Source organism: Protopterus annectens, chromosome 3.part0, assembly GCF_019279795.1.
Source record: "Protopterus annectens isolate FY-2018-M chromosome 3.part0, PAN1.0, whole genome shotgun sequence".
NCBI classification, from domain to species: domain Eukaryota; kingdom Metazoa; phylum Chordata; order Ceratodontiformes; family Protopteridae; genus Protopterus; species Protopterus annectens.
The window spans coordinates 174,977,924-175,002,463 of NC_056731.1; the positions used below are offsets into that span (position 1 = coordinate 174,977,924).

At 38.2% G+C, this 24,540-nt stretch overlaps 1 protein-coding gene across 1 annotated transcript in view; it reads right to left on the minus strand.

Moving 5' to 3' along the window:
* Positions 1-24,540, minus strand: part of CDCP1 (CUB domain containing protein 1) — a 630,505-nt gene that overhangs the window by 284,744 nt on the left and 321,221 nt on the right. The window contains exon 2 of the mRNA XM_044065523.1: positions 17,752-17,970. Within this exon, the coding sequence (XP_043921458.1) occupies positions 17,752-17,970 (219 nt within the window). The remainder of the gene's footprint in view (positions 1-17,751; positions 17,971-24,540) is intronic.

Sequence of the window (24,540 nt, forward strand, 5' to 3'; positions counted from 1 at the left end):
AAAGGGCACTTAATGGATTAGTATAAGCTGAATGTCAATCCTTGAAACCCTTGGCAGCAAGAAAGCTTTGAAGGTCTTGACACTCAAACCCAACATTGAATAAGCTCAGCTTGAGCTAACTGAATGTTTGAGTTAATGGAAGGTGCCCTGAAGTTTTGGAAGCTGGCCGGCGGTTATGCAATTGGCAGGACTTAACCTATAATAGCTTATGCTACTTCAACAGTGATCAATATGAAGAACATCTGTTAAGATTACTGGGGTCTATTTTTTACCACCTCTGTTTTATTCATGACAAGACAGTAGTTACTTTCACATAAAGCAATATTCTAGTCAGAAAAGTAGCAAGTATAAACCTTAATGGTCATTAAGGCCTTACTGTTCAGACAGTTTTGACAGTGTAACACAACTTTGTCCAGTTCTGCTGTCCTTCAGAACCTCAGACTGACATAATGCGTTTTCTTTTCTTTCCTTTCATTTCAGTTACTAAACCATCATCTATGTAGTGTATTTACTGCACAAAGCATTGATACTATTTAACCCAATACATTATTCTCTTGGTTTTTCCTGCCTTTCTCAACATTGTGAATTGCACATTATTGCTAATTCAAATTACTTTTAACCGAAACATCTATCTCAGAAAGATTGCTTGTTTAGACAAACTTACAGCTTACACATTATAATATCTTGTATTCCTTCCTTGGATTTAACTAATCTCCACACACATCTCTTGTATCATGAAGTATTGTCTAATTAAATGTCAGAACAGTCTCTCATAGTGTTTTTATAGCAGGGCACGGCCCATTCTTCCACAGTTTCAGTCTCTCTTTTACACACACACACACACGGATGCACAGACACACACACGGATGCACACACACACACACACACACACACACACACACACACACACACACACACACACACACACACACACACACACACACACACAAGTTGTCTGAGCTTCACATGTTTTCTACAGTAGCATTTTTCAAGTTTTCTTTTCTTTATCCAGTTAGAAATAAATGATGTATGCCCTTTTTTAGGCAGGAGTAGCTATTTAATAGCTGTAACTTAACTCTTGAAGAAGGGCTTATGCTAGCTCAAAGGGCCAAGTAATTGCAAACGGATGTTGGTCCAATAAAAGGTATTACATCACGTCTGTGTTTCAGTGCCTTTGTATCATACTTAAACTTTTTTTAGTTTATTAATTCTGTCATCCATTCACCAAGAAGATTTAACCAGACACTAACAGAGATAACGTCATGTACGTTTTAGTACATCATACACGTATCATCCAAAGGGTTCTAGCAAAACACATTAAAATGGATATACAATAGGAAATTATTGTGTTGCACTTATTCACAGCTATTTTATATTACACCATGTTATAGGATCATACTGCTTTGGAACACACATGAATGTTCAAAGCAAAGTTAAAATGAAATAAGCAGGTTATACTATTAATCACAGAGATTACTGCATTTTTATAATGTGGAACCAAACGACAACTCATACAGCTTTCACGTGAGCACTATGGAATGTTGACAGATGTTTGTGATGCTGCTGACAGCCTTAAAGATGTACAAAATGTGCTAATTTTTTTAGTGCTTAAAGTGTAAATTTAAAAATAAATGACAAACTGACCCCTCACCACATAAATGCTTCCTCACATCAATATTCCCCACACCTATACTGCTATACAACCACACATCTCAAAATTACCCATGAGCCTAACAAACTAAACACAGTTTATTGCTCTACATTTCAGCTTCTACTTTTCCCAAATAAATCCTCCCTACTTCCTTTCTTAACTAGATTCTTATCCTTTGCCATTCAAACTCCTCCATTTCTTAAATCAGAAATGCGTTTCCCTTATAATTCTCCAGACTAGTACTTCTCCTACTCACATACTTAACATCCTAATATCCATTACCCTCACAACTGCAACAAAACTCAGTGACCTCCAAGAAAAATACTTCTGAACTTCATCTCCCAATCACACCCTAACCTACATCAGCACTCATATATCCTACTGTTCAAGAACAATTATCCAAAGCAGCAACCATTTACTCATAAACTGGGTATTAAACCTAAAATCAAGCTACCCATTATCATAATACTTTCATATCCATAAAACTTATTGGTATCATACACCTAAACCGAGGCCCAACTCAGAATATTCAGGTACCAGACAGCATATCCTCATCAGCTCCTTTATCACTACAACCTCAACCACAGCCCCGCCATGGCCTTCATACTTACCATACCAACTTACAAAGTATTTATAGCAAACTCCCTGAAGTGCCTGCATGGATAGCACTACACACTTCAGACATCTTAGTTGCCACAGAAACCTAGCTCCACTGTGAAACAAAATATGAAGAAGTTGCCCTGCCAGGCTATAATATTATCAGATTAGACAGAGCTTACAAAAATGCTGGCAGTGTCACTATTTTCTAGACATCTTCCTTTTCCCCCACATCCTGCCAACCTTCTCTGACTTGGAAATCCTACTAACCATGCTAAAACTAAGCACTCACAAAACAATTGTAATATTGGGTGTATACATACCTCTAGGTAACAATGCTAAAACACCAGAAGTTATTCTCTGTTGGTTCTCCTCAAAACTTCCTCATGAAACCATAATACTGGATGATGTTAATACAGACTGGCAAGCCATACAATCTGAAAATCCAACAATTAATATACATGTGTACAAGTTCACTCAATTTATAACCTCATTGGCCAGATATAACAAAGCCTCAACCAGACAATTAACCCCTGACTGGATCTTAACATCCTCTCCAAACAAAATACCATTCCACAGAACTCTGTCAGACATCCTAAGGGATCATAACGCTACATCAGGAAACCTAATATGAAGAAATTGCCCTGCCAGGCAAGGTACCAAACCAACAGCCCAAAATGCATCATTATAGTCTGGTAAGAAAACGTACTAATTTTTATGAAGAATATTTATTAATACACTAGATCCCCTTAACTGGGAGTCACTAAAGATCCCCCATATATGTTGTCATCTCTGAATTCAATAAAACCTTCCTAGGTGTTCCTAAACAAACTTGCCCCCCTCAAAATAAAAACAGTCAAATCCAAACCTCCCAAGTGCTATTCTTAGCAACTAAACAATGTAAGAAAGAGATAAAACATGGAATATCTAGACATAATAAAACAGCCTCTAGTAGCATACAGACAACTAGGAAACCTAATAAAAAACTTACCATATCTAAGAAAACCTATTACTCAGCCAATCAAAACATACATATCAATAATCCAAAACAGATCTGGGCCTCAGTCAATAAACTGTTAAATCTAGGATAAGTTACACAGCCAACACCAAATCCACAGAAGCAAAATAATCCAATAGCCAGCCAGTTCAATACCACTTTATACAGGTAATACAGTCATTAAACAACCAGGTGACTAACCAAGTATTTGATGTCCCAACTAAATCAAATAATTTCCTCCAAAATTTCTCCTTCCATCCTGTCATGAAATAGTACTTCCAAAAATTAAAGTCTACTACAAATGCACCTGACAATCTACCTGGCGAATATCTTAAAATGGCAGCTGAGATTACTGATTATACAGTCTCAGTTCTGATTAATCAATTCATATAGGAAAATAAAGTTCGCTCACTACAGAAAAAATAATTCATTATTCCACTGCACACAAATGGAATCAGTACAGATCTTTCAAATTATAGCCCAGTTGCCATTTTATCTTCTCTATCAAACATATTAGAAAAATTTATTTATAAGCAAATTCTCTACTATTCTATAGATAACCAGCTAATGCATTCAACCCAACACATCTTTTGCTCAAAAACTAGCACAGCTATTGCTTTGTTAATACCCATAGAAATGCTGAAAGGTTAGTCTGCACCACGTTCATAGACTTATCTAAACCTTTTGATATGGTCTCCCACCAGAAACTCTTACATAAACTCTCATCCTAAGGACTCACCAACTCTTCACTGCAATGGCTCCATAGCTACCTCTCAAACAGAACACAAAAGCAGTGGAATGCAAAAATGATTTCTTCATCTTCTTCCCAGTAACCATTGGTGCCCCTCAAAGACCTAAACTAGGCCATACTTTTTCAACATATTCTTCATCAATGACCACTACACTGCTGCAAAAAAAAAAAAAACAAAAAACAAAAAGAAACAAAAAAAAAAAAACAAAACAAAACAAAAAAAAACATGCTACCCTACTTCAATACTCTGACTCTACCAAATCTCTCTCCCTCAAACTGCAATACCTTACACAACAATCCTTAATGACTGAAGCATGTCTGACTAATAAGCAACTACTACCCTATAAAAAAACTAAATTACTGCTCTTTAACCCAAAACAAATCTGTACCAAAGTAAAACTATTTACTATCATCTCTAACAATGACATCATATTAGAAAAAGTAAATCACACAAAATTACTGGGTGTAATCATAGATAACCAGTTGAACTTGGACCAACTTGCATCACATGTGGTTAAAAAAAAACCTATCTCACTGACGTAGCCAGAAGACTTGTAGCCTCTATTTTCCTGTATCATCTGATGAAGTCTATTTATGATGAAAGTGCTCATAAGGAAACAAACTGGACAATTTAAACCTACAGAAGGCGCTCCATGAATGTTTATTATTTTTTGTTACTTTTTCCTGTACTAATAGTGGTTAAATATACATTAATTATTTAAGTTGAACCTAGAAGTATAGTACAGTTGGATTACAGTCATGTACCACTGTAAGTACCATCAAGGATTATAGAACCTTACAGGTTCATCTTTCTCTGCCTCTGCTTTCTTAATGCCATCTCTCCTCTATGCTGCCCCAATCTTCATCAAACTTTAACTCTTACAACCGTCCAAACTTGGGTAATGTTAATATAAAATAATCAAAATTTCAGTAGCTATAACAGAACACACCACTGCTTAGCTTTCACAGAATTAAACTGGTTAGAACTTACAATCATCTAAACAAAGACCTCTAAAACCACTAATTGCAAATGTAAACAAATGCTTTACAATTGCAATCAACAAAAATACTAAACAAACACTTTGCTTTTACATGCCGTCCACAATCCTCCAATGGAGGGGGGAGGCGTCTCTGCACTTCTACCATAATACTCAGCATGAGATTGCTGTGTTTATCAACCAAACTAATCAAACCCATAACATTTTAAATAGGGGCAGTATATTGGGTACAGATTTTTAAATGATAATGAGCTAGTGATAGAAAGCTTCATGTTCTGCGATACATTTTTATTTCAGAGCATTCAGCTGACTAAAGACCTCATGGAGGTCAGACTACAGCCTCAGCACCGCTGTTGTACTTACTCAACATCTGGACATCACAGTGTACATCCTCTTAACAAAAAGGGAAACCCCTATTGTTCTGAAAATGTATCCATGTGAAAATGGTTTAATCTATTAATTCTATGGAAAGCACAATTAGTATCATATAAATTATCTGTATTTATAAATATGTCCATCTACTCATATTTGTGCTTTTAAGCCTATATTACCTTTATGTCTTACAATGACTTGACTGTAGCACTACTAGAGTCATATTAATATGTATGTGTATATATATATATATATATATATATATATATATATATATATATATATATATATACATACATATACAAACATACATTTACACACACACACACACACACACACACACACACACACACACACACACACACACACACACACACGTGCGCATGTGTGTTTGGTATAAGGAGACATGATATGTATATGTATGTCAGAAACATTTTTGCATCTGTGATTGTGGCCATTTATTCTTTCACTTTAATCCCAATCTAACACCAGGGTGGTGCACAGGAACTGACTTATGTTTAGGGAGTAAGGAGGTAGGTAATATTTTCCAGGGTTCCATTCAAGTAATCGAACTTTTACAAGTTCGAACCACAAAGGATTGAGACCATACATTCGAATTTCTAAACGTTCGAACATTTGAATGGAAATCTCTATAAGCGGAGGTTTCCATTCACTTCAATGTGGTGTGATCTCAGAGTTGGTATATTTAAGTAGTGGGGCTGTGGGGTGCAGGGGTGCTTGCCCCCTGCTTACAACGAGTTATTGATTTGTACGTTTTGTAATTTTTTTTTGTATAGTCGAAGTTCTGTAACTTCGAACTTAATGGTTCGACCATTAGGTGTTCGGAGTTACGGAACTTCGACTATCTTAATATAGAATGTAAAAAGCAATATCGCTATATTTCCAAAGTATCCTCCAGCAAAAACAGAGTAGCGTTGCAATGAAAATGTGAACTGCAAGGATACACCACGAGAAGTAAAGATAAAAAACTCTGACTTTATTCCAAACGACACATGAAATGAAATTAAAATTAAAATAGAGATAAGCGCTTTCGCGTGCGCTGTGCACGCTTCATCAGATCTATTTAAACACTGATAAAATGCTTCTTATATAGTGAACAGTGAACATTAGAGAGCAAGCACCAATTAAACTAATTAGACTGGTACTTAGTCAATTAGTCAGTAGCCCAGCCCATTAGGTGTTTGGAGTTACGGAACTTCGACTATCTTAATATAGACCCGTATTTCTAGGTTAGCCTTTTTTTTTATCCTTGCAGGCATTTGTTATCTTGGTTTATTGAGAGATGCTAGCTTTGTCAGCTTTGAACATTAAATCTTGGACACAGGTTATTTTGTTCTTGAAAGAAAACATTCTTCCTTAGTCAATATTTCTGTTTAGGATCAAAAGGTTGGAAAAAAGCTCTAAAATGCACCTCAGAGTACCAAGAACCCCATGGCTTCTGATAGCCTTAGGGCCATCAGACCCACAGCTTAATTCGCTTATTTCAGTGCTGTCAAGTTGTTAAAACATAAGTCATTGAGGTGGAATTGTTTTCCTCAGTGTATGTTTTTTTAATACCATAGTCTATTACATTTATTTTACAGAAGGAAAAGTCTGCAACAGATCAGAAATAAAAACAACTGGTCCTTCACCAAGGGCAGTGTGAGAAGCACTGTATTATAATTAATCCCAGCAGCTTTTTAGCGTGGTTGCAGTGCTCACTCAGAATAGGACTTTTTATTTTAGAATTCCCACAAACAGTTAGGCCTTCCTGTCCTCTTCAGAACTCCCCAGTCTTAGGTACTTCCTCTGTCTCCTCTTAGCTCAACCTTTTTCCTTTACACAGAATTTCTGAAGACTCTCGATAATCATCTCTATACAAAGAGGTTAGAAAATCTGATTTCTTACTTGGGTAGTAGCAGCTATACCTCTCGAGATGCCCCTGTACCTCCTTGGTTGCTATAAAGATTTGCCTTTTTCTGGTTTGCCTCACTGCTATGTATCTGGATCCTGTGACATACCCTCTTCCAGGCTCAGCAGACACCATGCCAGAATATATGTACATGTACATCTATACACACACACACACACGCACACTAAAACACACACACACAAACACATGCACGTGTGTGTGTGTGTGTGTGTGTGTGTGTGTGTGTGTGTGTGTGTGTGTGTGTGTGTGTGTGTGTGTGTGTGTGTGTGTGTGTGTGTGTGTGTGTGTGTGTGTGTCTGTGTGTATACTGATTAACTGATATTCATAAGTATTGAAAGTTAAGGGGTCACGGCTAGCATTTTGAAAATCAACATAACAAAAAATTGAAGAAAAAAAAAAAAAGGATAGCAAAAGGAAACTATTTTTGTGTCCTGATCATGAAAAACACATTATCTTTTCCTGCACCACCTTACTAATGCCTGTTAACCCTAACCCCAATCCTGCCCCTGCTCATAACCTTAACCCTACACCTTACCTTAGAAAAAAACCTTTCTGTTACACACAAGACACTCAGACATATAAAACATCTGCAGTAATATACATGCACAATAGTAAATCTATCCTTTTAATTATTCTTACTCTAACTCCAGCCAGCAAACACTCTAATCTCATAATGACAAAATCTTCAGGCAATCTGAATGTTTAGGCATGCATGTGATCTTCCTTCTGATATTGTACACCTTTGATCAACAGAACAATCAAAAGGCATTCACTCTGACGATAAACTGCACATTCAACAGTGAATTACACACACACACATATCTATATCTATCTATCTTTATCCAAATCTATATCTATCCAACTATAATCTAATCTATCTATATATATTTTTCTACATCTATATCCATCTAACTATATCTGATCTATATATGAGAGAGAGAGAGAGACACACAGAGGCAGAGATACATAAACATCCGAAGCATAAAAAGAACCATCATACCAAACAAAACTTGGTGCAAATCTACCACTCAAGTATGTAGAAAATAAAAATACTACTGAACAGCAGTAGTGCAGGAACACACTTTAATGAAATAAATAAAACATGAAAGACTTAGCTCTTTCGCCCATCCAACCAATAGGGCAATCATCACAGTAAGGCAGGGGAGACTCTGGCAAGGGTGCACTGTGTCTCCCATTTTGTTGATGTGTTTTCAAGGCTAGGAGATAGGTTATCAAGGAAGAGCTGATGTTTGGAAGGCATCCAGTATTGAGACATGAAGGCTGATCCTTTGTTATTGAGACATGAAGGCTGATCCTTTGTTGTTTATCAGCCATGTTGGCTTTTTGGCTCAAAAAAAGGTAACACGTTGCATGCACTGCAGTGCTTCAGTGACGAGTGCAAAGTACATGTGATAAATACCAACATTTCCAATTCAATCAACACATTTCAGCACTGGAAAAGAGTGGCTTGCTCTCAGGAAATTAGAGAGAAGTGACTATCCTATGTGGAAATGTTTACGTATCCTAGGGTCTTGCTCATGAATGAAAACTGAAGGGATCAGGAGACTGGCGAGAGGATGGATACAACACAGGCTGGGCTGTAGGTATTGTACCAGAATGGGGTGAAGTGTAAACAATGTTATAGGAAGAGATCTCCATTTATTAATCAATCTCCCCATCTTTACCTACAGCCACAAGCTTTGTGTAGTGACCAATAGAAGGAGATAACAGATGTGGTAGAAAGAAAGTTTGGTCATAGGATTGCTGGGCTCACTCTCAAAGTGAGGCTCTTGGCAATTTAGGAGGATCTCAGACAAACCAAATCATTCTGCTTTCTGGTTTGAAAGGAATTAACTGAGATGGCTTAGTCACTTGGTGAGAACTTCCCAGACCCCTTTTTTGGGAGATGTACCAGGAATACTGTACTGGGAGGATGTTCGAGGACAGATCAGGACAGACTGCAGATATTGTATCTCTCAGCTTGCCTGGGGATCCAGTGTCTCTCAGCTTGCCTGGGGATCCAGCATCAAACACTTGTGACTGTTGATGGATACAGGAAAGAAGTGTGGGCTGTTGTGCTCTGCTTGCTACCAGTGCAGCCCTGACCAAAGTTAGCAGTGTAGGTAATGAAAGGATGATATAGTAGTCTGTGAAACTACAAATATGACAATTTGCAAAAAAGTCCCCAAACTTGCATATGCTTGACACACTACCCAACCACCTCTATTACTATCTACATTAATAAGTAGCATCCCTCTTAAATAATTACATCTCTTGTAACACCCCACCCCTCCTGAGATAATAAATAATCTCAACACATTTAATTGTAAACCATCCTCACATCCACCATCAGGAAGTACCTTCTCAAATTTGAAGCTAACTACACCTGCCCCAGACAATTTTTCAGCAGAGAATATTAAACTTGCAACATACAGCCTAGCTTATCCAATATCCATCCTAATAAACTACTTTATCACAGAAAGCTACATCCCAACATTTTGAAAAAAAAAAATGTATCCTATCCCCACACAAAGATGGCTCCTTTACTGATATTTCCAATTGCAGGCTAAATATTTTAGTAAAATATGTCAAATCCCAGTTACTTTAACTTGTTACCACAAACAACTTCCCATGGCACTACAACAGTGCTACTCAGCTTTGCTACCACCATCACAAGTAACAAGAATGCAGGGAATGCAGAAACCTTAGAAGCAGCACTTTTCCCTGATTTGTCAAAAGCTTTTGACACTGTGTATCACCTAAAGGTACTCTATAAATCAAATATTACATCCCGGTAACCCCTCATCTCCTAATCCCTGCCCAACAAATATACCCAAGAAACAGCTTCTATCTTCAATCCCTACTTCATTGAATCTATTAGTAAGATTACAAGTCCTGTCCTCTCTAATTCTAACACCACAAATCCACTTGACCTGTCCTATAGTCAGAATCTGCTAACACATTTTCCCTTAAACCAATACCTACCAGTTACATTAAATGTCTACTTTGCAAACTAAAACCCTCTTCTACATTTGCTGATAATATACCTCCCTACTTTCTTCAGATTCCAGCAGTCTCCCTAGCCCTCCCTGTCTCCATACTGATAAACCGTTCTCTCTCTCTGATCCAAAAGTTCCCTCTATCTGGAAAGGATTCTATATTCTACATATACACAAAGGCGGTAACACCATAGAAATCTCCAGTTTCAGACCCATTGCCATCCTGTCACCCTTCTCAAAGGTATTAGAAAAATGTGTACATAAGCAAGTCATGGAACATTTACTTCATGAAAATCTGCTCATCCCCACACAACATGGCTTTTTTTTTTTCAAAACATAGCACCACTACTGCCCTCATATCCTTTATCAACACTATTTCTCTGGCCAGAGATAACAATAAACCAGTGTCATGCTTATTCCTACATCACTCTAAAGCATCTAACACAATTTCTCATTTCTTTCTTTGGAACAAACTCACTAACCTTAATTTTCCACCTCTACCATTGCCTGATTTAAGAGTTACCTCACAGATCGACTACAATTGCTAAAATGGTTCTCTGCTCTCTCCCCTCCTCTCCGTTTCAAAATGAGTGTTCCCTAAGGATCTATTCTATGTCCACTACTCTTCAATATCTTTACTAATTTACTCTATACCTCCTGTCCTCAGTCAACCCTCATCCAATATGTTGATGACTCTACAGTCATCACCACTGCAGACACCCTCTCTGACTTGGGTTCTTTTATTACTCAGAAATCCTTCAACTCTGTTGAAACATGGCTCACTAGCAACCAGCTAATTCTGACTACTAAAAAAACTCTTACTTTTTCTCTCCAAAAAACAAAATCACCTCAAATCCATTTTTACTATTAATCATCTAAATAAAATACCTATCACAACTGAACTAAACACAAACTACTCCGGGTCATGATAGATGACCAACAAAAATTTGATTTGCATGTTAACTGTACTAAGAAAACTAGTCAAAAACTTGGTCTATTATACAGAAATATAAAGCTCCTATCAAACAAAGCCAAAATCTTTCTCTCTCATGCCTATCTCCTACCAAGCCTATTACTCTCAGATCCTCACCAACCTCCAAACCTCTCTTCTAATTTAGAAACTACCTATAACAAAGTGCCCAGATTTTCTGCACATCAGAGTAATAGCTCTCATCACTGTCCCGCTTTAAAACACTTAAACTGGCTAGACTCGCCCATCCAGCCTCTCCTCTCTCAGCTTCAGATTATCCATTTTGTCTTGTACCAACCATCTTTCTGTCTCAGCTTGTCTTCTCTAATCTCCTACTACACTCCCTCCAGGTTGCTTCGAAGCTCTAACCAAGACCTACTACAAATCTACAAACCCAAGACCAAAATTGGTCAAAACTTCTACGACTACTACCCTACCATTTCTTGGGACAAACTCCCATTGGAAATTAGATCCCTAAAACAACTCAAAGAATTTAAATCATCCACTGAAGACTACCTAAAAAGTTACTGGTCATGCCACTGTACTCACTCTACATAAACTTATTCCTCTCCTACGTAGCTTACTGTTTGCCCTCATTGGCTTTACTTCTGTTATGTGTCTGCTCTCTCTAGGTATTTACTTCTCACTCTACCTTAAAACTTTTTCTCTACTTATATACTACCTGTATGATCTTCATTGTTACTAGCTTGCCCATACGTACAGACTTTGCATACTGCTTCTGCATATATCTAAGTTAATGTCAACTTATACTCTGTTAACAATGTTTATGCTTTTACTGTTCTAACATGAAAATGTTAATGTTTTTGTTTGTAATATAACTTTTCTATTAAAATTGTATTGTAAATTTGTGGGCCTTTCTCCCCGGGCCTCCACTGAAAAAGGGCTATTAGCTCAGCCAGGCAAACCTAGTCAACAAATGTAAAATAAATAAATAAAATAAAATAAACTCTCTTCCCTAGGACTTCAACGCTCTTCTCTCATCTGGTTCAACAGATCCTTAGTGATAGCTGTAAAATATCGCTTCATTTCTCTCAGTGCACATAGGGATGCCTCAAGGATCTATCGTTGATCCCCTGCTATTCTACGTCTTCATAAATAACCTGCATCCTGCAAGTAAACATGCTACCATTATTCAGTATGCTGATAGTTCCACACTCATCTGCACTGCAAAAAAATTACAACTATTTTAAATCCAAACACACAAATCCTTCAGCTCCATTGAAACATGGCTCCATAACTCTCAAATACTGTTAAAACACAAGACCACCAAACTTATTCTGTTCAAACCTAAATAATACTCTAATGACAAATTATCTTCACCATTACTTCTTCTCAACCAAATCAAATCTGAATTTATAACTCATACCAAGCTCCTAGCTGTCATCATAGATGAAATCATGACATTTGGCCACCACATAAAGGAAACTATTAGCAAAACACATAAACCTGGCACCCTATACCAAGATAAACCTTACCTGATAGACCAGGGTAGGCAAAGGATTTTCTCTATTTTACTGTTACTCTCCCTCTCTCCTATATGCTGCTCCTATATTTGTTAACCTGCAAGCTACCCAAATAACCATGCTAAAAAAATATTTACAACAAAATGGCTAAATTCACAGTTGATATGATTTAGTACTATGTGGTGATGGGTGTTTATACCAGATAAATTGGTTAGAATTGCCTCACTATCTGATATTCGGGCAACTAAAAACTGTTCATAGTCTACTTTTCCAGACTGTCAAGTTTGAAATACTTAATTATCCAGCCTTACTCACTACCTGGCACTGTTCGCAGTACTGATGAATTCTTGTACTCACTACCTGGCACTGTTCGCAGTACTGATGAATTCTTGTACTCACTACCTGGCACTGTTCGCAGTACTGATGAATTCTTGTACTCACTACCTGGCACTGTTCGCAGTACTGATGAATTCTTGTACTCACTACCTGGCACTGTTCGCAGTACTGATGAATTCTTGTACTCACTACCTGGCACTGTTCGCAGTACTGATGAATTCTTGTACTCACTACCTGGCACTGTTTGCAGTACTGATGAATTCTTGTACTCACTACCTGGCACCGTTCGCAGTACTGATGAATTCTTGTACTCACTACCTGGCACCGTTCGCAGTACTGATGAATTCTTGTACTCACTACCTGGCACCGTTCGCAGTACTGATGAATTCTTGTACTCACTACCTGGCACTGTTCGCAGTACTGATGAATTCTTGTACTCACTACCTGGCACTGTTCGCAGTACTGATGAATCTTGTACTCACTACCTGGCACTGTTCGCAGTACTGATGAATTCTTGTACTCACTACCTGGCACTGTTCACAGTACTGATGAATTCTTGTACTCACTACCTGGCACTGTTCACAGTACTGATGAATCTTGTACTCACTACCTGGCACTGTTCGCAGTACTGATGAATCTTGTACTCACTACCTGGCACTGTTCGCAGTACTGATGAATTCTTGTACTCACTACCTGGCACTGTTCGCAGTACTGATGAATTCTTGTACTCACTACATGGCACTGTTCGCAGTACTGATGAATTCTTGTACTCACTTTCTGGCACTGTTCACAGTACTGATGAATTCTTGTACTCACTACCTGGCACTGTTCGCAGTACTGATGAATTCTTGTACTCACTACCTGGCACTGTTCGCAGTACTGATGAATTCTTGTACTCACTACCTGGCACTGTTCGCAGTACTGATGAATTCTTGTACTCACTACCTGGCACTGTTCGCAGTACTGATGAATTCTTGTACTCACTACCTGGCACTGTTCGCAGTACTGATGAATTCTTGTACTCACTACCTGGCACTGTTCGCAGTACTGATGAATTCTTGTACTCACTACCTGGCACTGTTAGCGGTACTGATGAATTCTTGTACTCACTACCTGGCACTGTTCGCAGTACTGATGAATCTTGTACTCACTACCTGGCACTGTTCGCAGTACTGATGAATTCTTGTACTCACTACCTGGCACTGTTCGCAGTACTGATGAATTCTTGTACTCACTACCTGGCACTGTTCGCGGTACTGATGAATTCTTGTACTCACTACCTGGCACTGTTCGCAGTACTGATGAATTCTTGTACTCACTACATGGCACTGTTCGCAGTACTGATGAATTCTTGTACTCACTACCTGGCACTGTTCGCAGTACTGATGAATTCTTGTACTCACTACCTGGCACTGTTCGCAGTACTGATGAATTCTTGTACTCACTACATGGCACTGTTCGCAGTACTGATGAATTCTTGTACTCACTACCTGGCACTGTTCGCGGTACTGATGAATTCTTGTACTCACTACCTGGCACTGTTCGCAGTACTGATGAATTCTTGTACTCACTACCTGGCACTGTTCGCAGTACTGATGAATTCTTGTACTCACTACCTGGCACTGTTTGCAGTACTGATGAATTCTTGTACTCACTACCTGGCACTGTTCGCAGTACTGATGAATTCTTGTACTCACTACCTGGCACTGTTCGCAGTACTGATGAATTCTTGTACTCACTACCTGGCACTGTTCGCAGTACTGATGAATTCTTGTACTCACTACCTGGCACTGTTCGCAGTACTGATGAATTCTTGTACTCACTACCTGGCACTGTTCGCAGTACTGATGAATTCTTGTACTCACTACCTGGCACTGTTCGCAGTACTGATGAATTCTTGTACTCACTACCTGGCACTGTTCGCAGTACTGATGAATTCTTGTACTCACTACCTGGCACTGTTCACAGTACTGATGAATTCTTGTACTCACTACCTGGCACTGTTCGCAGTACTGATGAATTCTTGTACTCACTACATGGCACTGTTCACAGTACTGATGAATTCTTGTACTCACTACCTGGCACTGTTCGCAGTACTGATGAATTCTTGTACTCACTACCTGGCACTGTTCGCAGTACTGATGAATTCTTGTACTCACTACCTGGCACTGTTCGCAGTACTGATGAATTCTTGTACTCACTACCTGGCACTGTTCGCAGTACTGATGAATTCTTGTACTCACTACCTGGCACTGTTCGCAGTACTGATGAATTCTTGTACTCACTACCTGGCACTGTTCGCAGTACTGATGAATCTTGTACTCACTACCTGGCACTGTTCACAGTACTGATGAATCTTGTACTCACTACCTGGCACTGTTCGCAGTACTGATGAATTCTTGTATTCACTACCTGGCACTGTTCGCAGTACTGATGAATTCTTGTACTCACTACCTGGCACTGTTCGCAGTACTGATGAATTCTTGTACTCACTACCTGGCACTGTTCGCAGTACTGATGAATTCTTGTACTCACTACCTGGCACTGTTCACAGTACTGATGAATTCTTGTACTCACTACCTGGCACTGTTCGCAGTACTGATGAATTCTTGTACTCACTACCTGGCACTGTTCGCAGTACTGATGAATTCTTGTACTCACTACCTGGCACTGTTCACAGTACTGATGAATCTTGTACTCACTACCTGGCACTGTTCACAGTACTGATGAATTCTTGTACTCACTACCTGGCACTGTTCACAGTACTGATGAATTCTTGCTGCACTCAAATCAAATAATATGGCTGGTGACTCACTGTATTTCTCTTATGTCTCTAAAGTTTGGAATTCCATTCCTCTCTCACTTATTCATACTAACAGGGAATCCTTCAAGCTACTACTGAACATACACCTAAAGGTCTCATGGCTTTAGATCTGTACCATGCCAGGATAATCCTCCTAAGCACTCCTTATCCATACTCTATCCCATACTGTTCTAAAATGCCTTTTACAGTAATCTTCCATCTTACTTTGCATTGTTATAGCTATTCAGCCAATACGGTATACCAAACTATCAACTTTTTATTGTCATGAAGGTTCACTTTACAGTTATAGAATATTATGGGTCTAAACTTTATTAGTCTAAACACTCATTCTGATGTACCTTTGAATGATTTTATTCATATCAGTTCATTGCCAGTACCATGATTATGTTTGCTAGCTGACTATTTATATGCATGTTGTCAGTGTTTTTGCTTTTTTACTATCGTATGTTCATTTATTTTTGTACAGTTCAGAAATACTGTATAATTTTATACAGAACTCTCTCCATTATACAGAACTCTCTCCATTACAGTGATAAGAAGCACTTGTGAATTTTGTTGGCAGAACTACATACCTTATAGCATTTTGTTAGATGTACTTTGTGAACAATATGACATTTTGAAGGAAAAAAATTATTAACAAGGTGTTTAACTAGGGAGAGTGGGACAAATGTTTTGTTTTGAAAACCAATACCAGCAGTAATGAGTAGCCAGTCCACATGCACAGAACTCTGGGAACTTGTACTTTAAAGTAGGATTCAGTTCGTTAAGCCTAAATGGTGAATGTGCCAACAAGCTGAAACCAACATCAGAATCACCACACCTGAAAAGGAAAATTAATTCCAGAGCTGGGAGTACAACTGCTGCCAAAATACCATCTTCAGGATTCTTTCTTTGGCTGAGAAAAAGGTGAGCACAGGGGTATGGGAGTACTGTTAGAAAAACGACCTTAGTCAAATTACCTCACCAGTACAGTGACTGGAATGTATGCTTAGGCATGTCCGAACTTTGTAGATAGTGGAACTTATCAAGAGCACCTGCATTCCTTGAGGGAAACCTGAAAGTAAAAATGATTCTCTGCTCTTTCAATTTGCAAGGTCAGCGAGTGCCATGTCACAAATATAATAGAAATTCCAATGGAGTGGACATTGTACAGGTCTCAAATACCCAACCTTATGGCATGAAAACAGAGATGATGGTAAATTAATTGCAGGAACTAAATCCATCCTTTAAAGTGCACACAAAACATGATTAATTGAGGTCTGGTTCCACAACATGCCCAGACCAAGCAGAGATGAAAGCTGATCAGTCGAGGCCAGACCCAGACTTTGGAATCCGGCCAACTGAAGGGCTGCCTGAGGCAGGACAACCCATATGTGATGACTGCAGATGCATCCTTGAAGGACATCATGCCCAGACCAAGCAGAGATGAAAGCTGAGCTGAAGAAAAATATTTTTATTCAAAACTTCATTATCCCTATGGGTGCTTAGTTATATGTATGTGTGTATATATTTATTTACACACACACACACACCACACACTTTCAGTAGTTCAGAGGTCACCTTGACAAGACTGAGCAGGCTGCAAACTATATGGCTATTGACCTTTTAGATTTTTTCCTGTCACGCAACTTTTTTGAGGGTACCCGATAAAGTTGTCAGATTCATGATTTAGGAAGTAAATTCCAGGGGAACTCATCACTCAGTGAATGAAACAAATCTTGGGTCTTTCCATAGATAGCTTTAAGAGCTGTGTGATGTGTGTGTAGCATTATGTGCATTCAAGAAAATTACAAACAAAAATTGACTTTAAAAATAATAAGCAAGAATTGTACTGCTCACCAACAAATTTCTGGATTTCGATTTTATAGTAGTTCTGTGGGTCTGTGCAGTTGAAACGAAAATAAATACTCTTATTAGCATCTATCTGGAGTCTGGAGGTGCAGTTTTCTTTGGAGCTTGTCATGCAAATTAAGCAGGGCTGAACGGTGAGACTTGGGAATGCAGCACTGATCACAACTGTGTTATTCTTTCCAGTTACCAGCAATGTCACATTTGAACCTGTAATCAAAAACAAATAAACAGACCTTATAAACTAACTAGCAAACTGTAATATCAGCAGTATGATTAATACAAAAAATGTAAAGCAAATCTTCTTTTGTGTTAAAGCATTATTAATGCACCCAAAGGTAGTACTGATCATATTTTTATATGACAGCTCCACAGACATACTTCTGCCAGCAATATGAATGCTATGAACACATCAGTCAGAACTGAGATCAGCCTTACTCAGCGTGTGAGCTCATGTGAAGTTGATGGCGACCTAGGTTCGATTAACAGTACTGACAGAAGGATTAATGTGGTTGGTCAGATTAGGAAAGACTGAGAAACCAAAGATCCACTTTCTTTTCTGGGACAGAGGGGATCTTTCCCACTGCAGCACTATACCCTGATTCGTGATAAATAAATAAATAGGTTTGACAAAATGATTCAGTGGAGGCTCACAGAAATGATTGAAGAGATGTATGGGCAGGCTCACAATGACGGAAGCAAAGTAGTGTAAAGCTGTTAACAGGAAAAAGGATAACAGAGGGCACCATGAAAGAGATGGACAGAACACTCAGACTGAACAAGTTGAACTCAGGAAGAAAAAGAAGAAAGGAAGTAGACCAGGACGGGGTTGCATGACTGGCAGACAAGACTAAACATTTTTGACATGAGGAAGTACTACCACTTTACAGAACATGTACCTACATTCCAGGAATGCACAGCCAGACAGCAGTTATGAAAGCTGTAGTGAAGACAAGGACTGGGTGGGGGGGTATGCAGCGGTGTAGCTGTACAACCAGGCAGATTTGACAGGATGCATTTCTCCTTCTGTTAGCAGGTCTCTATGCTCATAAAAGGGAAAACATTCAGCAACTCAAGTGTGCAACAAATGGGGCATACTGAATATGAAAAAGATCAATTCATTTGCAACACTTTGTAGCTGATACAGCATTCATACTTGGTTATCAATCAGAGCTCCAATCCTTCTAGTTGGCTTCCTACCCCAACATCAAATGCAAACCTACATGACAAGCAACTTGGCCCGACACTTCTTAATCTTTAATATTCAAGTTGTTGATCAAACTGCCACTCCTGTTTGCACCAATGTGTACAACTGTTGGGGTTTGGTCATGTCTGAATGAGTATAGTGCAGCATATCCTACTCTCTAAACATATGTAGTGCAGGCAGTGCCGTGATTCTGCTCCTATAGGATGAAAAAGACAAACTAGTTAAGTGCTTCTGTAGCACAAGACCCAGTCTTAACAGTTGTTAAGCATCCTTACTTCAGTTGTTAATAAAAGGTTAATGCACTAGACAGTAAAACCTGCCAGAAGTAGCCAACAAACTGCAACAGAAGTAGTAAAATAAGATTTCTTTCTTCCTGCTCTCTGTGCCAATAATCTGTCCCTGACTTTCTTTCCAAAACATAAATAAACTTGTTACACTGTCTTTATGACAGCTCTTGCTAAGTGTTTTATGGTTTTGTAAGCTCGCAAAAACACTGCATTTTTTTTTCTTCTGCAACTAGTAGTACATGGAACAGATAAAGCTCCATGCCCTGCAAAGTATTAAGACTGATTCTCTCACCATAATCCTTTATTATGTATTCTCAACATGGATGCCACAGATATTTCAATCTCAAGGCGAATTTCTGGGTATCCATGAATTGAACACATAATAAGTCAGTTATGACTGGAGGCCTCATTATAATCTTCTATTTTAATGCTAATATGCAAGTGTTTTTACTGCAAAATGCATTTTCTTATTTTTTAATTGCTTCTAGGGCACATGCTGTTCTTATTTTTCTTATTTTGCAGAGACATGTATTTGAAGAAGGGTAGAGTACATTGTATTATTTCAAAGAAGGAATGATTTTTATTTGCAGGCTAAATATTATTTCTGATGTTACCTTGCTAATGATTTAAGGGCACTCAGAAATGGCTTATTTATGTATTTATTTATTTATTTACATTTGCTGGTTAGGAAATGTGTATAAGAAATATTCCTTTTCAGCAGAGGCCTGTGGAGAAAAGTTGAACAGATGTACATAGTAAAAGATGATATCGCGAAATTAATATTGAACAAAACAATGTGGTTGAAATTATATGCAGCAGACAATTCGGTGAGCAAAGTGACACAAACAAATCAGTCAATTATGTAAACTGCAATGTTGCTGCAGTTATGTATCTAATAGCATTTACATTATCAGTGGGAAACACTAACATTCTTGCAGTGTACTAGGGACACAAACAACACAATCAGTTATATGAGCAGTGTGTTTGCTGTACATACATACATTTACCTCAGCATATTCCAATGAGTAATATTTACGTTAACAATGGAAAGCACTATCACAATCGTCAAGTCTAAGCGATTAGACAAACAGGTGAAGTAGAGAGTTATAGGAAAGGTGGTTATAGCCATACTTCTCAACCTGCAAACACAGAAAATCTGGATAACACTTCTTGAAAAGTAAGTACATCTGGCCAAAAATCTGGACAACGAATCAGCATTCAATATACATATCTAATCACATAACTCCTCCCCTTCCAGTAAGAATGTGGGATACCATCACGCAGAGAAACCATTATAAGAAAACTAAAGTAACAACATTAATAATAACAAAATTATGCTGAATAAATAGACTTTATTATGAAATGGGTAACATGATAATGCTGCAGAATAATCATGCTTTATTCAGATTAAATTTTGACTAATAAGAAAGCAAATTGAAATACAAAGAAAAGTGAATAAATTAATTACTCTACTTGTATATACTTAGAAAGTTGCTACGGTTTTGCATTTGGCATGCATTTTCTGAAGGATATGAACACTGGAACTCAGATGTCCATTATTTAGTGATTGTGATCTACAACACAAATTTTATAAGAATCACACCAAAACATATGAGGCAAAATCATGGATATTCAGGAACCAAAGCAGAGAACAGCACTGATAAATATCCCAATGCTTCATCAGACAGTGCAATCAATACAATATGCTCTACCCAAACAAACAACCCCTCAGCACCAGACATTTGACATTGCCTGCACTTTGCAGAACCTTCTAGAGCTTATCTCCAGTTAAGAATATATGCATGATTGCTTTAAAATTTAATTGCTCACTCACCCACTCCTATATCCTCAGTGGTTAAACATGTTCAGGGAGCTGGTCTAGCCACCAACTTCTGAATCTCAGAAAATGAACTTTTTATATACACACAAACACAAACAGAAACACAAACACATGCACACATACCTCTCAACCATTCAGGGATAAATTTCAACAGAATCAGGGACAAAGCCAGAAAAAATCCCGGACAATCAGGGCCACTTTTAAAATATTTATGCTATTAACTTGAGACATTCACTGAATCATAGCATATGAATAATGTACATTTTGTGAGGTAAAAGAAATCTACAACTCTTAATTATTGCCATTATTCATTAAGTTTAACTCACCAACTTTCCTCCAAAACTCACCAGTTTTAGGAGAGATTAAGAGGGACAGAGCTAAAATTTGAGTCAGAATCAGGGACGTCCCTGAAAATCAGGGACAGTTAAGAGGTCTGGCACACACACACAGACACACACACACACACACACACACACACACACACACACACACCTTTTAGAGATGGGGCAGTACATGTGGCTAATAATGGAACTTGCCCCAGGATTCATTAATGCCTACTCTAGTGTACACTAAATGTACACCATTCTGAGTGAACAGACATAACTCACACCTTATTCCTCCTAATTTTTCTTTTCCTACTAATTTTCTTGCAGCCTTAAATACTGAGTGGGGTTCATAAAGGTTACCACAAAGTATAGACCACACGATTTAGAAGCTATAATATTAAGTTATTAAAGTACAGTAAAAAAGAAACAAAAATGCTTCCTATTCTTGTTATTACAATTGTGTCTTTTAAAGCTGCTTGTTCTAAAGTGCTTCTTGCTCTTTGTATTCCAATTGGCTCTCGCAGCTGCAGCCTTGCATATGTACGTGGTCTGTTCTTCCTCCTCCCAGTATCCTGCATGGCTGTCTCACGTGCCCAAGCCTTGATTGTTAAAACACAACAGAACTCCTTCTGTTCCTCATTCCATGTAAAGTGTGGTGACTCAGCTGTGGACTCCTCTCTCTCTCTTTTTTTTTTTTTTTTAAACACCACCTCCTTCTGCTCATAACTCTCATGATTTGCTTTGGTCTGCAGTCACACGCCATTGTGGGCAGAGCAGTACTGATTTTGCCACGTCACAGCTGCTAAAGGTCAAATAATTTTTAATGGCGCCACTTAGAATTTCACGATTCCCTGTTACTTCACTGAAGAAATTAGCATTTTCCAGCAAAAGTGGGGAAGTTGAGAGGTATGTTTTGAGGACTGTAAGCTCACCACTGCTATCTGCTTCTCCAGTGACACTAAAGAAATATGCACACAACTGGTGTACCTAAAGCAGTCTCCATTTAAATGTAAAAAAAAAAAAAAAATGCAGAATAGCAGCACTTACTAAAAAGCTGCTTCCAGCTTACATCGTAGAAATGACACTTCTCTTTAGGCAGCACCATTATTAGAGACCTGAGTACTTATGTGGACACCTGTCTTTCTTGTTTGAGTACTGTGTTTCCACCATAGTCAGAAAATGTTTCTATTTGGACCAGTTCATTTCCAAAGGAATATCTCCAAGATCCAAAGAGGTCATCATACCACTGTACTCTTCCCCTCTCAGAAGCTTGACAGAGTCAATGTTCAGTTTGCTATGTACAAACCAAAGCATATTGCTCAACTGCAAAGCTCCAAATACTTCTAACAAGGAAAAGCTAAGTCCTTGAATCCTTAATTATCCTGTAAGATTTGCACATCTCTCCTTGGTCGCAGTAGCCTACTGGCTGCTCAGATGTGAGCAGTGTCCTGCTTTTTGAGCCATGACAGACCCAATCCTATTAGATTTATTTTTTCTTTACAAAAGTAGTGGCTCTACAAAAACTATCACTAGGGACCTAACCGCACCAAAAAATTAAGAATCTTCATGGAGGGACAGGTTCAACATATTCCCAGCCCATGGAATAATTTACCACTATAGGTCAACAAAAGTACTACTTTGTGTGACTTTAAGGCTAGTCTTGATGACTGGATAGGCAAACATAGATTTTAGATTTATGTCAGTGTTATGTACAGCCTTGCTTAATGTGGGAAGTGGGCACTATTAGGTGCTTGAAAAGGGTGGTGCAAAATTGTACACAAGTCTATTTAAAGGTATATATATCTAGGCATCTCATGGACCCTGAATCATCTGTTTAGTACTGTTCCTGTTTCTATAGATGTTCCTTTAAAACACAATGTCAGAAATTACAAGAAAAACATGCTCAGTAATACAGAAAGAACCCCAGTGCTAAGGATAAGTGCTGTGGCCAAAAGGGACTGTTTCCACAATGTGGAAAAATGTGATTCAGAGACATGTTAGCTGCAATGTGTCGCTAGTGCCCTTAACTACTATAAGTACAAATCAGCACTTTCCTATGGTTGTCAACATTGGTGGCTCATGCACCACCCTTTTCAATCCTCAACATGCACACACACACACACACATATGCACACATGCAAACACATACAAAATCTCCAACATGCACACAAACACACACAAAATCTCCAACAAGCACACACACACACACAAAATCTGCAACATACACACACAATCTCAACATGCACGCGTATACACACACACATAATGTAAATTGTTAACTTTGTCCCTGCTCTAGTAAATCATGGATCTTTAATAATGTCAGTGCCATCCTTCTTACTGTTTGTAAGGGCTATCATAATGCTATACTTGTTGTCTATTAATTTTGTCAGTGAGTCCCAATAATAGTTTAAATATTCTCCCTGATGCTGTGTATTGTTCCAATGCCCCCACCTATATGGACACAGACTATTTGACGTACCTGTCCCTGATTTTACAGAAAGCTCCTTGTTGCCTCTTATACCTGTCCTTTGTAACTCACAGACCATTATAAGCACTGAATAGGGCCAGACACTAGAGCTTCATACAACTTTTTGTGTAAAGAAAACATCCTGTTACATTAACTTAGTTTGCATACAGTGTTAAAGCTCCTGCTTAATAAGCTGCTTTTTGTGTTGAAGATAAAGCGTTCAAAACTTCATAAACTTTTACTTTAATTTTTCCCTCCAATGACGTACGATAATATTTTAGAAGTGACCTGGGTGACTAGTGGTAGCATATACCATGTGTGAATTTTTATGCAAGCCACATATCATAGCCTTGGTGTGTAGTACTCCTCCTAACCCAGGTCTTTTTGTGCTTCAAAACAGGTTGGTTTACTATCGTTTAAGTGCCTCTAATGTACAATGTAATGTAGTTATCCCTGGTGTCTAGTATCCCTCCTGATCCATTATTGCAGGATTTCCAACACATGCCACATTCTTATAGAAGTGTATATATATATATATATATATATATATATATATATATATATATATATATATATATATATATATATATATATATATGGGTCCCCTTCAGTAGATCGAACTTTTACAAGTTCGAACCTCATATGGCCGAGAC